General features: G+C 42.7%; 2 protein-coding genes across 2 annotated transcripts in view; one reads left to right on the forward strand and one right to left on the reverse strand.

Moving 5' to 3' along the window:
* Positions 1 to 853: 853 nt before the first annotated feature.
* kcnh3 (potassium voltage-gated channel, subfamily H (eag-related), member 3) overlaps positions 854 to 17,291 on the reverse strand; it is a 547,160-nt gene continuing 530,722 nt past the window's right edge. The window contains exons 14-15 of the mRNA XM_080198480.1: positions 4,123 to 4,169; positions 854 to 2,212 (exon numbers count right to left, since the gene is read on the reverse strand). Of these exons, the coding sequence (XP_080054606.1) occupies positions 1,454 to 2,212; positions 4,123 to 4,169 (806 nt within the window). The 3' untranslated portion in view covers positions 854 to 1,453. The remainder of the gene's footprint in view (positions 2,213 to 4,122; positions 4,170 to 17,291) is intronic.
* On the forward strand, positions 7,256 to 10,239 carry LOC145349735 (small nuclear ribonucleoprotein F-like). The gene is made up of 2 exons (XM_080198270.1): positions 7,256 to 7,263; positions 9,957 to 10,239. Exons 1-2 carry the CDS (start codon positions 7,256 to 7,258, stop codon positions 10,213 to 10,215), a joined length of 267 nt encoding a protein of 88 aa, XP_080054396.1. The 3' UTR covers positions 10,216 to 10,239.

The following is a 17,291-nucleotide window of genomic DNA, read 5'->3' on the forward strand; positions in this document are numbered from 1 at the left end:
GAAACAACAGCTGGATTTAGGAGAGATGTAAATGGGAAAAACAGAATCATTACCAATAGCTGCGAAAATTTCAGTCCAGAAACAAAAAAAACAGAAACATGAAGCAGGGGCTGTGATTGGAAAATGTTGAACTGAAATGCTGAGTCTGCTAGCTGTGAGGTGCCCAACTGAAAATCAGACAGATGTTTTCTTAAAATTCTCAGCAAAGTTATTTTCATCTTCCAACAAGTGCAATGTATTGATTGGTGCTGCAACACCAGGTGAATAAACCAGGAGACAGACCGATCCATGAGTGGAGTTAATTAATTTCGAATACAGTGAGGTTTGAACATGTGCCCACTGAACAGAAAATCACTGGCCCCTGAGCTGTTGCTCCCTCAGCAGGGGAATACAGTCTTCTGCAGCTGGCAGAATTGGCGGCCGACCCGCATCCTCAACTTCTTAATTTTACTTTTATTAAAGTATTAAGGGTAGAGATTGTGTTGGGAATACTTTTTGGCTTACAAATGCAAACATAATTCGGTACTTGCAACATCCATCAAAGCAATGAGAATATTTTCAGTGTCAAGTTATCTTGTTCAACCTCCAATGTATTATCTTTATAAACATTGGAGCAGCAGGCTGCAAATGAAATGGCAAGTCACACATGTTGACCTTGGCCTATTTGCAGCTAAACAAATCCAGTACTATGCGTGGTTGAAATATCCCGCGTGGCATATGTTTTGTGTGCTCTTTCCCATCACTGCTGTTACTGTAGCATTAAAATTAAACTTGAATCAAATGGACTAGAAATTAATTCTCAGAGTGCATCACCTTTAATAAATACACATTCAGTTGCAAGGTTCCCTGCTTATGCCACCTTAGACCCATGTGCATCATGCATAAATATATATATGTATATATTACATGCAACTAATTTGATCTTTTAAACCTGGTTAATAAACATGCTTGTCTCATTATGCAAAGAAAGGAAACATTAATCTGTATAAAGATTTTCTTTCATGTAACAAAGGTAGAAAAATAAGTCCTTTTTCTGTTATGTATAATCAGCCAGTTCCAACACTTTATAGCGGATTTGTATTCTGTATTTATACACATTGGCTCATTCAAAAGAATACATGCATAGAAACAAATCGCTAAAAGATCATGCCTGTATTCCATTCTATATTTTACACTAACTTTGTTCCTTGAAAGGCATCCATGACAGTGTGATCTATTCACTTGTTGAAGTTAATGTTATCAGGTTGCACATTCTTGCATCAGTTCATAGGCTCCATAGCTTGCAAGTTGTCTCCAAATATCAGACATTTCTAACAAGCGTCCACTTTTTAGTCTCCCAGAGCAAAAAAAAGTTTCTTTTTTTTTAGATTCAGGACCAAAACAACAAGTTTTTCTAAAGAAAGTATTGGTGTCACTGATATGGCAAACTTTATCCTTCTTCAGTCTCAGATCTTTATACATTTGTCCCTTCATCATCAATGAATTGAATCGAATCACTGCTAGAGTCCTCAGTACATGCCCTTATCAATTCAAAGGAACATGTTTCTGGCCTTTGTGGCTCCCTTGTTAACCTTATGCTGTAGGGGCTTAGGAGTTCAGCCACCGTATCTGGTAAGCAATCAGCATCTGCAGGTAGGGAGAGTTTTGCCAGCGGTGCCTTGTTTGGTCTGGCATTGTGTTCACTGGGTTGTCTGGCCTGCTGTAAATTGTCTGATGCAATGTGGGGTGAAGAGACGAGGTGCATTAAATCTTCATGAAGAAATTGTTCATGAGTTAACTGGTTAGCCTCCAGAGTTGTGGACTGATTCAGAACCTGGACAGGTTCACTACCTCCATCATCTGTATGCTGGAATGACTCCATTAAAAGGGAGTCCAGAGATAACGAGGCTTGAATAGTCTGTACCTTTCCTGATGGGCTGTTCAGATTTGATATTGATGACCGTGGGGGATATGGGTTGCTATCAGGCCACGAACCCCTCTGCTGAAAGTTAGGTCTCAACAAAGTGGGCAAAGTCTGAACTGTAGCGGGAGCCTGTGACTGGATTGTGCTGCTGAATCCACTGCTGTTGCTGTAGATGGCTGCAAGACTGGGGTTCTGTGATAGCTCTGGAGTGGGAGGGACATTCTTGTGGGATGTCAAAGATTTCAGGAGTTGCATCATATCTTGCAGGTCTTTACTTAGCTGGGTGACTTGCTGTGAGAGATTCGACATCTACAAAGATAAAAGAATCCCACTACTGAAGCAGATTATTAGTAATTACAAATCACATTAGAACATTTTGAGTGCAAGGAAATGGCCTAACATGATGCATTCACTGAAATTAAGGTGGTATCCATTTTAAAATGTGTTCATGCAGGTAAAATGAAAGACTAATCCACATTGGGTTTAAAGTCCAAAAGAGACTAAAGTCCTGTAGATGACTAATAAAAAAAATTGAAAATTATCATGACATCTAAATAATGGCCCTGAAGTTGCTGAAAACTTTCACTCATATAATGCAGTGTGATAACCCCACAAGGTCCATAGGGAATCACCGACTGATCTCTCTTTGGGGTTTATTGAGTACGAGTTCCCCTGATAATAGGGAAAGGGGTGGCATGGTGGCACAGTGGTTAGCACTGCTGCCTCAGTGCCAGGGATCTGGGTTCAGTTCCAGCCTTGGGTATCTGTGTGGTGTCTACACATTCTCTCTGTAGCTGTGTGGGTTTCCTCCGGGTGCTCCGTTTTCCTCCCACAGTCTGAAAGATATGCTAGTTAGGGGCATTGGCTATGGTAAATTCTCCCTCAGTGTACTCGAACAGGCAACTAGGAGTGTGGCAACTAGGGAATTTTCACAGTAACTTCACTGCAATGTTAATGTAAGCCTATTGTGACACTAATAAATAAATTTAAACTAACAGGCAGTGGCTTGCCCAGCTGGAACTCATCACCTGAGCCTTTTCTAAGGCAGGCCCAGGACTGGGCCTGCTGAACTGTAGTCCCCAGGCAGGGACTAGTGCGTGTACACCACGGTAGTGGTTTTACATTGCATTCTGTAATCAACCATGTTACTTCCCATTCGGGCCTTCTGTGTCATTGTATACAGAAGTTCCAGGAAGTTATAACATGAATAGATTCTATAATCCCTGCCATAAATTGCTGGGTTTTTGTGTTGCTCTACAGAGATCCTCATTAAAAATATTTAACTGCTGATTATCATTGTGTCTCTACCTCCCACCCATTTTGCTAAATAAACAACACTATGATTGCCATAGCCATTTGGACCTGGAGGGCTCAGCATTAATAAAATATGCAAACGCTTCACAAATAGTCCAAAAATATCATTTTACTGACTTGTTCCATGAACATCAAAAGCTCAATTAAGTAAAAAGTGTTTTGAGAACTAAGCTTGTACTGAATTACCCAACTTGAACCAGCAACTGGCAAGGAATCACACAAAGTTCAGGAGACAATCCTTACATACAGTTCCATCCTTAACATTGATTTAAGGATTCACAAAATCAGCAATCAAATAAAACGTGACCACGTCATTCCGTCCAACCATCACAAGATTTACCTCTATGCTATCAGGATGAAACAATTGGTCCTAAATGTGCCCCTGTTAAACAACCCATTGTGCCATTCTGTTTAGGGCCCAGGTACTTGTGGCAGGTTCTAATTATCGTTCCGACAAATTGTGGGCTTATTTCACCATTGGAGAATCAGTGAACACATTGATCTAATGTATATGAACTTTTCATTTAAATTTAAAGCTAATTGAAATCTGAGACATAGATAATAAGAGTTAAACAAAACATTTAAGTTAACCTACCTATAAAATAAAGTGACACAAGCACAAGGGAAGAAGCTGAGTGGTGAGTAGTTGGTTTTGGTTAAGCATTATGCTTATTGCTCCTGTGCAGGACAAAATTCATTTCCCTCTATGAGAGACAGTCCTTACCCCAACCAGCCTTAACAGAAAGATGCCTGTCTCTTATAATATTGTAATCCAGTAAGGGAATGTGGGGTGAGGTGGGCAGAGTTGGGTGTAGGCGGGGGGACGTGGTGGGAAGAAATAGACTGGTTTATCATTATTTATTAGTGTGAAAGGTCTTGAAGATGTTGGAAGTCTTGTGCCTCACCTCGTGATTAAGTTTGGTGATATTTTGCTTGGTCTCTTCAGCCTCCCCTGGAAACAAAGCAAACAGCGATTCAGTCAATTGCGTCATGGGAACCAGAGCAGCATCTGTGATGGCCAATAGTCACTGATAAAGTTGTTGAGATTGGAACCAAACCAAGCTAAGATTACAAAGATTACACGCAATCAAATTCCAAGAAGCTAAAATAACATTTAAAAAGTAATGAACCTACATTTGAATACCAATAACAGAGGGGCACCTGTGGGACTTGGCTTCATCGTTCTCCCAGGCAGCCTTTTGAGATCCACAGTAAATAAATAATTCAGCATAACTACCTTTTAAAATTGCTTCTCTTACTTTTGCAGACTAATAATTTCCCAACAAAATTATGCATGTTGATTTTTTTTTTGCAATTGGTCTGCAAGCTGCACTGCAAAGGTTGCCAACTTCTGTTACATTCATTCCTGCAGGTTTCTATCATATTAACACCTGACTTCAAAGGCCTTGTTCTAAGTCATAGGGGACCACTAGTCACCCAATATATCCATCCTTCCAGCTTACTGCCTTTCCAAGCAATACGATTTTGATTGTCAAAACAACAGTTTCCTATTGTCAACAGTTTCATAACAAGGTGTTCAAAGAAACCAGGAAGAAAGTATTCTTTAATAAACATAATAATACAGGAACAGTATCATATTGGTACTGTTACTGGACTAGTATTCCAGACATCCAGACCAATGCTTTGCAGACATGAGTTCAAAATCCGCTTCCCCCGCCCAGGGACTATTTAAATTCATTAATAAATCTGGAATAAATAGTCTCAGTAATGGTGCTCATGAAACTATTGGGCTGTTGTAAAGCCTATCTGCTAACCAATGCCCTTCAGGAGCCCCATCCTTCATGTCCTTGATGTGCCCTACATGTGACTCGAAAGCCACAATAATGTGGCTAAAATGACAAGCAAGTGACTCAGCTGCATCAAACCACTACAGAAAAGTTAAATAAGAATAAAACAGTTCTGTATCGATCTAGATACCAGAAACAACAACCGAGTAATAGAGGTGTACAGCACAAAAAAAAGGTCCTTTGGCCCATTGCATCTGCGCCAGTAAAAGACAAACTACTTAACTATTCAAGTCCCATTTTCCAGCATTTGCCCCATAACCTCATATACCTGGACATCGCAAGTGCACATCTTAAATGTTATGAGGGTCTCTGCCTCCACTGCCCTTTCAGGCAATGAGTTCTAGACTCCCACCATTTTCTGGGTGAAAAAGCTTTTTCTCACATCCCCTCTAAACCTCCTGCCCCTTACCTTAAATCTACACCTACAACCGGTCATTGATCCCTCCAACCAGGGGAAATGTTTCTTCCTTTCTACTATATCTAAATCATATCCCCCCTTCAGTCTCCTCTGCTCCAAGGAAAACAACCCAGTCTATCCAATCTATCTTTATAATTGAAACTCTCCAGCCCAGGCAACATCCTGGCAAATTTCCTTTGCATCCTTTCCAATGCTGTTTTCCCTTGAAAGACGGCGACTGAGGGGGGATCTAATAGAGGTGTATAAGATTATGAAGGGTATAGATAGAGTAAACAGAGGTAAGCTATTTCCTACGTTAGAGACACACAGTACGAGGGGCCATGGGCTTAAGGTGAGGGGGGAGAGGTATAACACAGATATTAGAGGGAGGTTTTTCACACAGAGGGTAGTGGGGACATGGAATGCTCTGCCAAATAAGGTGGTGGAGGCAGGCACGCTAGATTTGTTTAAGAGTAACTTAGACAGGCACATGAGTGGGTTAGAGTTGGGAGGATATAGGAGATTGTTTTAAATAAAGTTCATAAACAGTGGGACGACCCTGGTAATGGAAAAGGATATGGGATGATAATAATGTTTTTTCTCTTTTAATTCACAGGTTTTAAGTCGGTCTGCCTTGTTGTCCAACGAGGGGCATACATGCGATGGGTTGTACTTGGGGCTGCTCTTGAATGTTCGAGATTGGCTTAGTGCTTCATGTCGTTAGTGTGTGCTTAAATTGGACCAGATGCTGGGCAACACGACAGCTCAGTGACTATCACTGTTTGCTGTGCAGACACATGGACTTGGACCAGTGTCTGTGGGAGTTTGCGCATTCTCCGCGTGCTCCGGTTTCCACCCACACCCCAAAGATGTGCTATTAGGCTGATTGGAAGTAATAAATTGTCCCTAAATTAGTTTCCCTCAATGTGGATTGCCATAAAAACAATAGATAGGGGTCATGGGGGGGGGGGGGGGGGGGCTGGTAATATTAAAATGGCGGTGCGGGCTCGTTGGGCCGAAGGGCCTGTTTCCCGGGCTGTTTTTGTTCTTTGTATGCTATCACATCCCTCCTATAAAGCAGATTCCAGAACTGCACACAATACTCTAACTGTGGCTTAACCAACATTTTATACAGGTCTAGCATAACCACCCTGTTGTAAAACTCTATGCTTTGCTAATAGAGGCAAGTATACCATATGCCTTCTTAACCACTTTATGAACTTGTCCTCCTATCTTTAGGGAACAGCGCACATGCATATCAAGGTCCTTCCGATTCTCAATGCTTCCTAGGGCCCTGCTGTTCATTGTGTATTCCCATGTCTTGTTTGTCCTGCCCAAGTGTATCTTCTCACACTATCCAAATTAAGTTCCATTTGCCACTGATCAAACTATCTGACTGCTACATCCGCCTGTAAACTAAGTCTATCCTTCTCACTATCTACCACCCCACCAATTTTCATATAATCTGTGAACTTACTGATCAATCCTTCTACATTCAAACCTAAATCATTTATATTCAAACCACAAACAGCAATGGCCCCAACTCTGATCCCTGTGGGACCCATCTGCTTCCTGCACTCAGCCAGTTCTGGGGATCCAATTTGCCAAATTTCCTTGGATCCCATGGGCTCTTTCCTTCACTATCAGTCTCCCATGTGGGACCTTATCAGAAGTCTTGCTGAAGTCCAAGAAGACTACTTCAAATGCATTTCCCTGATCTATACATACGGTCACCTCTTCAAAAAAGTCAATCAAGTTGGATATCTGGCACTGTGGGCCATCAGCAACAGCAGAATTGTCTTCAACTGCAATCTGTACAACCACAACCTCCCCATGGTCAGGTATATTCCTCACACTATGATTATCATCAAAGTCACCAATCCTGATTCAAAGACGAGTGCAGGAGAGCACAAGGCATATCTAAAAATGAGGTGCCAACTTGGTGAAGCATAGTGGAATCAATATGCTGAGACAAAGCTAAGGTATCTCATAACCAATGGATCAGATCAAAGCTCTGCAATATTGCCACATCCAGTTGTAGATGGTGGTGGACAACTAAACAACAAATCAGAGGAGGAGGCTCCAAAATATCCCTATTTCCAAAACCGGCAAAATCCAGCACAACAGTTTGAAAGACAAGACTGAAAAATTTACAGCCATCTTCAGCTGGAACTATCAAATAGATGACCCATTAAAGTTTCCTCCTGAGATCCTCCACTGTCACAGATGAAAGTCTTGAGTCAATTAAATTCACATTACCTGATAAGAAATCACTGAATACAGCAAATACTGTATACAATAAAGGCTAAAGAGTCCTGACAACATTTATGTAGTAGTGTTTTAGAACTAGTCATGGTGTGAGCCATGTTGTTCCAGTACAGCTACATCAGTTGTAATTACCCAACAATATGGAAAATTTCCCAAGTGTATCCTGTCCATAGAAAGCATTGGAGGGGTAACCAAGGAGGTAGACGAGGGCAGTGCAGTTGATGTTGTCTACATGGACTTCAGCAAGGCCTTTGACAAGGTACCGCATGGTAGGTTGTTGCATAAAGTTAAATCTCACGGGATCGAGGGTGAGCTATCTAAATGGATACAAAATTGGCTTCTTGACAGAAGCCAGAGGGTGGTTGTAGAGAGTTGTTTTTCAAACTGGAGACCTGTGACCAGCAGTGTGCCTCAGGGATCAGTGCTGGCCCGCTGTTATTTGTCATTTATATTAATGATTTGGATGAGAATACAGGGGGCATGGTTAGTAAGTTTGCAGATGAGACCAAGATTGGTGGCATTGTGGACAGTGAGGAAGGTTATCTCCAATTACAGCGGGATCTTGATCAATTGTGCCAGTGAGCTGACGAATGGCAGATGGACTTTAATTTAGAAAAATGCGAGGTAATGCATTTTGGTAGATTGAACCAGGGCAGGACTTACTCAGTTAATGGTAGGGCACTGGGGAGAGTTACAGAACAAAGAGATCTAGGGGTACATGTTCTTAGCTCCTTGAAAGTGGAGTCACAGGTGGACAGAGTGGTGAAGAAGGCATTCGGCATGCTTGGGTTCTTAGGTCAGAACACTGAATACAGGAGTTGGGATGTCTTGTTGAAATTGTACAAGACATTGTTAAGGCCACACTTGGAATACTGCGTACAGTTCTGGTCACCCTATTATAGGATATTATTAAATTAGAAAGAATGCAGAAAAGATTAATTAGGATGTTACTGAGACTTGATGGATTGAGTTATCAGGAGAGGCTGAATAGACTGGGACATTTTTCTCTGGAGCTTGGGACACTGAGGGTTGACATTATAGTGGACTACAAAATAACGAGGGGCATAGACAAGATAGATAGTCAATATCCTTTCCTAAAGGAAGGAGAGTCCAAAACTAGAGGGCATAGGTTTAAGGTGAGAGGGAAGAGTTATGAAAGTGTCCAGAGGGGCACTTTTTTCACACAGAGGGCGGTGAGTGTCTGGAACAAGCTGCCAGAGGTAGTAGTAGAGGCGGATACAATTTTATCTTTTAAAAAGCATTTATTTAGTTACATGAGTCTGATGGGTATACAGGGATATGGGCCAAATGCGGGTAATTGAGATTAGTTTAGGGGTTTTAAAAAAAAGAGGTGGCATGGACAAGTTGGGCCAAAGGGCCTGTTTCCATGCTGTAAACCTCTATGACTCTATGGGCCCGATTTTACCATTTTGATTCTAAGTGCCGATTCTGGGCGTAGTACACATCTGACTTAGAAATCCGCTTTTAGGCGCCCCCCCGCCCCCGATGTGCTCTCAGCCATCTCCAGTCCGATTCGCGCTGTGGGCGGGGCTTAGCACCACCTGAATGATCGAATGCGCAGTTAGAAAAAAATTGGAAAAAGTACACCCACGTCAGGTTGCTCCCGAGCCACAGAAAGCGGAGAAAGTGGCCCAGGAGTGAAAAGTGGGACTAAGGGTGTGAGGTGGGTAAGATGTATCTTGGGAAGGAGGGGGCAGATGGGTCTCTGGTGGTGGTGGTGGGGGGAATGCAAGGGGGTCCATTGCCACTCTGCGGGCGATCGGTGAGCGGGTGGTGATCGGACTGGGTGTGGATTAGGGGGGCAGTGATGTGTGGGTAGTGGGGGGGGTGGATGGATAAGCTACATACACACACACACATATACATACACATATCACTGCCCCCCTTATCCACTCCCCAATACCCAGACCGATCGCCACCTCTGCCCCCCCATTCCCCCACAGATCGCCCACAGAGTGGCAGCGGATCCCCCGCCCCCCACCAGAGATCCATCTAGCCCACCTCCCTCACCCTTCCCAAGACAACGATCTGTCCTCACTCTCCCCCCCCAACCCAAAAAACTTGCCTCACTCCACCTCCCCAGACCAGAGGATGGTCTGGCCTCACTTGCCCTCCCCTCCAGAAGAACATCTGACCTGCCTCCTCCACCCCCACCACCAGACAACGGTCAGCCCTCCCCCCAGCATGGTGAGGGACGGAGGGAGAGAGATAGAGGAGCCAGGCCCCGAGGACTCTCCTCCTGCAGGAATTTACCATTGAATCCAAAACCTTTCCTCAATGGCTTAACTGGCAAACCAGTGATGGTGAAGTTAAAATGGGGAATGGAATACAAGGGCTACTTGGTTTCAGTCGATGGATATATGAACATGCAGCTGGCGAATACAGAAGTATATATTGAAGGCACTTTAGCGGGTCACCGTGGTGAAGTTTTAATAAGGTGTAACAATGTCCTGTACATCAGAGGAGTTGAGGAAGAGGAAGAAGATGGAGAAGTGAGAGAGTAACATTCCTTTTTATTTGAAGAATAACAATGTGTAGAAGTTTTGAGTACTTTTTTGATATTCAGCCATTTGAATACACTGTATTTGGATTTGCATTGACTAGGTCGCAGGGTTTGTACTGTGCTGCAAAGGGTAGATGACAAACTATAATTTAATTGTAGACAACTGTTCTAGTTTGACTCTGAATGTGTTCAAATGTGAATTCAGGTGTAAGTTGAACCAATAAAACTAGTTTTCAATCTGAAAAAAAAAAGACAACGATCAGCCCCCTCCTTCCCCCACCACCAGACAACGATCAGCGACCCCCCCCCCTCAGCCACAGATATATCTGACCGGCCCCCTCAACCACCAGACAACAATCAGCGCCCCCCCCTCCCAGAGATACATCTGACCCATCTCCTCCTCCTCCCCCCACCCCCAACCAGAGAATGATCTGATCTGCCTCCACCCCCACCCCCATCACTGATCTGAGTCAGAGATCAGTGGCAAACACTGAACACACTCTTCAGAGGCTGGAGCACCTGACTCAGACTATTATTCAGCAGGTCCCTAAAAGCACGGTTCTGGATTGGTAAACGCAGTGGTAAAGGGGGAAATGCTGATAGAGCTGGGCTGGCAGTTCATTAATTCAATTTAAATGCATGCAAATGCATTTAAATTGTCATTGTGCCCGATTTGGGTGTGGAACGGATCCCCGCCATTCGTGATTCTCAGTGAAGTAGCAATCTGCGTGAACTCGGGTGCAGATCACGATAAAAGGCCTCACACCCGACTTTACCACAATTTTCCACCCGAAAATGGGCGCAAGTTGTTGGTAAAATCGTGTCTAAAGCAGGACACATCCAATCCAGCCAATTACTGTCCCATCAGTCTACTCTCAACTATTAGCAAAGTGATGAAAGTTGTCACTGACAATGCTATCAATTGGCAATAACTCAGCAATCAGCAGTGATTCGGTATTCGGCTCTAGACCCCATTTCAGCCCTTGGTCCAAATATGGACATTAATATGGACAAAAAATTTCAGAGGTAAGATGAGAGTGATTGCCCTTGACATCGAGGCAGTATTTGACGGAGTGGCATTAAGGAGTCCCAGAAAAATTGAAATAACTGCATATCAGGGACAGAACTGTGAAAGAGGAATTAATTCAGGATTGCATCGTTTTAGGAGTCTTGGAGAAGATTTTATCAGATTTTCTACGCTTGAGGGAGGGTTTAAAGCAGGCAGAAGAGAGAAAAGAAAATTATGTGTTTATTTGGGGTGACGGAAATTTCATGGAGAGAAAAACTGAGTGTAGTTTCTAGGACAAGGCGTAGCAGCAAAGCTACTCAAAAACAGGGAAACAGCAAAGAGGACACGGTTTCCGCCATTACTCAGTGCTTTCACTGTGGCAGGAAAAGATTCATTGGCACGAAGAATGTTCTATCAAAAATGCAAAGTGCCATTCCTGTAAGAGGAAAGGACACTGAACACCACAGCAGAAAAGCTTCTAACTCAGAAATCGAAGGAGAAACTAAATAAAGCAGGTGGCATTCAAAAAGTTGAAGACACAAAGGACAATGAAGTGCCTTTCCTGGGAGAAATTGTAGAATCAGATGGGAACCAATGGACAGCAGACATTATGATCAGTGGACATAAAACAAACTTCATATTAGACACTGGAGCAGGAATTTCAGTTCTTTCAGACACAGCAAAACTAGAGCAAGAATTCCTTCAGTCATCAACCATACAACTCCTTGGCCCAGGTGGCATTCAACTAAAGGTCAAGGGACAGTTGACTACTACACTTCCGTATAAAGGAAGATAAATCACAAAAATCTTGTACATGATCGATTCCTGGCTTGGGTCACTGTCTGTGTGGAATTTGCACATTCTCCTCGTGTCTGCGTGAGTTGCTCTGGTTTCCTCCCACAGTCCAAAGATGTGCGAGTTAGGTTGATTGGCCATGCTAAAATTGCCCCTTAGTGTCCTGAGATGCATAGGTTATTGGGATTAGTGGATAAATATGTGGGAATATGGGAGTGGGGCCTGAGTGGGATTGTGGTTGGTGCAGACTCAATGGGCCAAATGGCCTCTTTCTGCACTGTAGGGTTTCTATGATCCAAAACCAAGTATCTTTATTATTAAGCTAAAAGGTTCACACTGAAAGTAGCAACACAGGTGGAGAAGATAGTCAAGAAGACATATGGCATGCTTGCTTTCATCAGCATTGAGTTTAAAAATTGGCAAGTCATGTTGTAGCTTCATAGAATCTTAGTTAGGCAGCACTTGGAATATATATTCAATTCTGGTTGCCACACTACCAGAAGGATATGGAGGCTTTGTAGGGAGTACAGAAAAGGTTTACCAGGATGTTGCCTGGCATTCAGAGCACTAGTTATGAGGAGAGTTTGGAGAAACTTGGCTTGTTCTCACTGGAATAATGGAGATTGAGGGGTGATCCTCAATCTACAGGATTATGAGGGGCATAGACAGAGTGCATAGTCAGAAGCTTTTTTCCAGGGTGAAAGAGTCAATTACTAGGGGGCATAGAGGCAAGGTTTAAAGGAGATGTATGAGGCAAGTTTTTTTTACACAGAGGGTAGTGGGTGTAACTCGCTGCTAGAGGAAGCAGATACAATAGTGATTTTTAAGGAGCATCTTCATAAATACACAAATAAGATGGGAATGGAGGGATAAGCACCCCGGAAGGATAATGGGTTTCAGTTCACTTGGGCAGCATGGTCGGTGCAGGCTTGAAGAGCCAAAGGGCCTTTTCTTGTGCTATAATTTTCTTTCTGTGAAGTAGATGAATTTGGAAATCAAGACAAACCAAAAGAATTCAGGACGAAATTTCCAGACTTATTTTGAGATCTTGAGAAGGCTGAAACAAATGTTCTGAATTGGGAGCACCAAAACTGAACAAAATCAAGTGAAAACCTTGAGAAAACCAGGCAGAAGATTTTTCATAAATTGCAAGTGAAGAAGGAATCACTGGTTAGGTAAGAAACAGATGGATAAACCTGAGCACAAGAACAAGAGAGACAAACTTGATTGAACAAGAAGACATAAATATTGTTGAAGATGTGGTGTTCTACCACAATATCTCTACCAAAGAACAATACAGCACAGGATAAGGCTCTTTGGCCCTCCAAGCCTGTGCCAATACACAGTTCCTCTCCCTCCTGTTCGTGTGTCTATCAAGATAAACCTTGAATGTTGTTAATATGCCTGCTTGCACCACCTCCACTGGTGGTGAGTTCTAGGCACCCACCACCCTTTGAGTGAAAAACTTTCCCCGCATGTCTTCCCTAAACTTACCCCCTCTCACCTTGAACCTGTGTCCATTTGTAATCAACCTTTCCATCCTGGGTAAGAGCCTCTGACTATCCACCCTATCTGTGACTCTCAATTTTGTAGACTTCTGTCAGGTCCCATCAGCCTCAGTCTTTCCAGTGAAAACAATCCAAGTTTATCAAACCTCTCCTCATACCTAAAACCCTCCAGACCAGGCATCATCCCGGTAAACCTCCTCTGCGCCCTCTTCAAAGCATCCACGTCCTTGTGGTAGTGTGGCGACCAGAACTGCACACAATATTCCAAATGTGACTTAACTTAAAAAGTTTTATACAGCTGTAACATAACTTGCTAACTTTCATACTCGATGTCCTGGCTGATGATGGCAACAACACAGAAGCTGACTCAAATGCGACAGGTACAAAAAGTGGATAAAGAATGTGCTCAAATTCAGGAATACTGCATAAAAAGCTGGCCAGAATACATTTTAAATAAGTTCATTCTGAAGAAAAACATCAAGCAACAATGACATTTCAGTGTTGTGAATTAGTGATACCTACAGTCCTTCAGTGAAAGGGATAGGGATATGTGAGCATTACAAAGTGTTGTGCTAGACCTTGAAGTTCCGTTTGTTGGCTAGGGATCTCAAAATCTCTAGAAGAAATTATTTCAAATTGCATCATCTGTGTGATCGATTGCCAGGAACAAATAGAACCACTGGTGTAATGGTAACTTCATTTTCATCCAGGCCACAGGAAACGCTTGAAACACATTTTTTTAAGCTCAAAGGGAAGACATTCCTTATAGTTGTTGACAATTCTCCAGATGGATTGAGAGTCAGTGTTTTCATTATCCCACCTCAGAAGTCTTGGCATTTCAGACCTCATCATCAACAGCCCAGAGTTTGCCAACATAAATCATGAAGGTTAGGTTTTGAAAAAATACTACCACTGCTATAAACTTAGGGAGACCAGCTGAGAACCTGTCCTAAAACACAAGCAGAGGAGAAAAGGAGAAAAAATAGAAATAAACTGCAGAAACTACGGGGAACTTTCTCATCCTGTACACCACGGGAATCATAACTGGCAGAGAGCAGACTATGCAAAGGTCCATTGACTTTGCGCAAGATTTTCCAGTTTTGGAGTGAGTGTGGCTGGAAAATCTCGACCTACATGCCAGGTGACCTGGGGAGGAGTACCATTGCAGAGAAGCTGTCCCAAGAAGGAGGACACAGGCAGGGGACAGGAAGAACGTGCCAATCAAAGAAGATCTCAAATCAGGAAATGGGTCAGAAACAGGTTCCTGAAGAAGTTCCCAGGCAAAAAACAAGAACAGAGTTCAGAAATAGTTGAGTAAATCTGAGAAAAAGAAAGAGCAGAGCAACAGGCTCCAAATTAAAGAGAGAACTGCAGGGAGCTGACCTGAAGCAAAGTTGTCTCCAGAGAAGCACTGAAGATCTGAGAGGGCAGTGAAAGGCTGGCAACTCTGAGTTGCAGGTTGTAAGGATAAAGACACTTTTTTGGAGCACTGCTGTTCTTCAGCATGGCTAAAGATCTGAAACTGTGCTTGGAAGATAACATTTGAGTTTACTCAGAGATTCAGGGAAAGGAATCTCGGAAGGTGGGATTGAAAACCTGGTGGTGGATTTTTGTTGAAACTGCCTGAGTATGAGTGCTGCTTGGACAAAATTCCAAGGCAAACACTTCGAGTGTAGAGATTGGAACCCCTTACGAGAAAGACAAAGTTTCAGTAAGAGCAGTTGACTCATGGTGTGACAGGTATCTGGATGGATAGCTGAGAAATCCATAGAATCTGTTTTTGGTCACATCTATCATTTGCTTTCGCCAATTGGTTTACAAGTACCGTGTGCAATTTACCCTAAATATTAGAGTATGTGCGAGGTATGGTAAATTATTCCATTGTTCTGAATTTGTATGTGTCTATAAGGATAGGGCTAGGGAGAAGGAATTGTGAATATTTGAGTAATTTTCTTGTATTTGTATTCAGATTTTATTTATTACATGTTTTATTAAAAGTTCCTCAACAGACTCATGTGAATTTGTTAAGTAACCTCCCTCCAGGGTTTCTTAAAACAAAAGTTAGGATCTATCAAGTCAGGTTTTATTCTGGGATCTGATTTCATACAATCTTAGAATCTGTATTGTGCAGAAGAGACCATTTGGCCCATTGAGTTTGCACTAACCCTCTGAAAGAGCACCCTACTTAGGCCCAATCCCCCACCCTAACCCCATGCATTGATCATGGCCAATCCACCCAATCTGCACATCTTGACCACAAAGGGGCAATTTAGCACGGCCAATCAACTTAACCTGCACATCTTTGGACTGTGGGAGGAAACCAAAGCACCCAGAGGAAACTCACGCAGATGCCGGGAGAACATGCAAATTCCACACAGGTACCCAAGATCAGGATCAAACCCAGGTCTGTGGCACTGTGAGGCAGCAGCGCTTACCACTGTGCCACCCCTTGTCCAATAGTAGCAACAGCTGGGATCATATCTACAAGGGAAGGCATTGGCATGTTGATATTGTTCCTGGGTCATAAGGCTGCAGAGGACACAGGTTTGAATCCCACCACTGCAGATGGTGAAATGTTAATTCAATAAAGATTATAAGTTTAATAATCACCATGAAATCATTGTTGATTGTTGTAAAAACCCATACAATTCACTAATATCCTTTGGAGAAGGAAATCTGTTGTCCTTACCTGGTCTGCATGTGACTCCAAATGTGGCTGACTCTTAAATGGCCTCCAGAGAATGGACCAGTTATCCAGATGATTGGGAAAATGATCTGAACAATGAATTGATGATTCACAGACTACACTACCATGTTTGAGAAAGAACATAGAAAGCTTGTATCTTATACATCCTCAGAGAGCTGAGAACAAGGTCAGGGTGATTGATGAAACCACCACAACCTGTGAAACAGGATGAAGGCAGAGATGTAGGATGCTGCAAAGAGTATATTTAATAGAGACAAAGAATATAGACATAATCAGTGATTTACAATCACATGACAGTGTGCCGAGAACTGGTCTATGTGAAGCCTTATACTGTACATAGTTAGAAAAATGTTTAATAGAAGTTAAAGCTAAAGTGTTTTCAGCAGTCTCTATTGATTCTAACCAAAGACAATCCAAGACCCATACAATGATAACAGATCATCAACGTCCTGGGCTTAACGTTGCCCAGGCATACAAATACCGTGGCTACAAGAACTGATCAAAGGTTGTGAGTTCTGAGGCAAGTAACTCACCTCCTGACTTCCCAAAGCCTGTTTACTATCTACAAGCCACAAGTCAGGAGTGGAATGGAAGATTCTCCACCTGTCGAGTTCAGCTCCAACAACACTCAAGAAGATCATCATCATCCAAGTCAAAGCTGCCCAACCATCATCTTAAACATTCACTCCAGTGCACAGTGGAAATAGTACGTCCCATCTAAGAGATGCTTTGCAACAACATGCCAAGTGTCCTGTGACAGCACCTTGCAAACTCTTGAGCTTTAGCCCCTAAAAAGACAAAGACAGTAGATGGGTGGAAATACCACCATTTGTAATTTCCCCTCAAAACCACACACCATCCAGACTTGAAAATATATCACTGTTCCCTCACAGTTGCTGGGTCAAAATCCTAACTCACTTCCTAACAGCATTGTGGGTGGCACTACATCACTGCAGTGATCCAAGATGGTGGCTCCACCATCTTCTCAGGACAATTAGGGATGGGAAAGAGATACTCGCCTTATCAGTGATGGTTACATTCCACAAACAAAAAAAACT

Source organism: Carcharhinus amblyrhynchos, chromosome 11 (assembly GCF_965287045.1).
Source record: "Carcharhinus amblyrhynchos chromosome 11, sCarAmb.v2.hapA, whole genome shotgun sequence".
Lineage (NCBI taxonomy): Eukaryota > Metazoa > Chordata > Chondrichthyes > Carcharhiniformes > Carcharhinidae > Carcharhinus > Carcharhinus amblyrhynchos.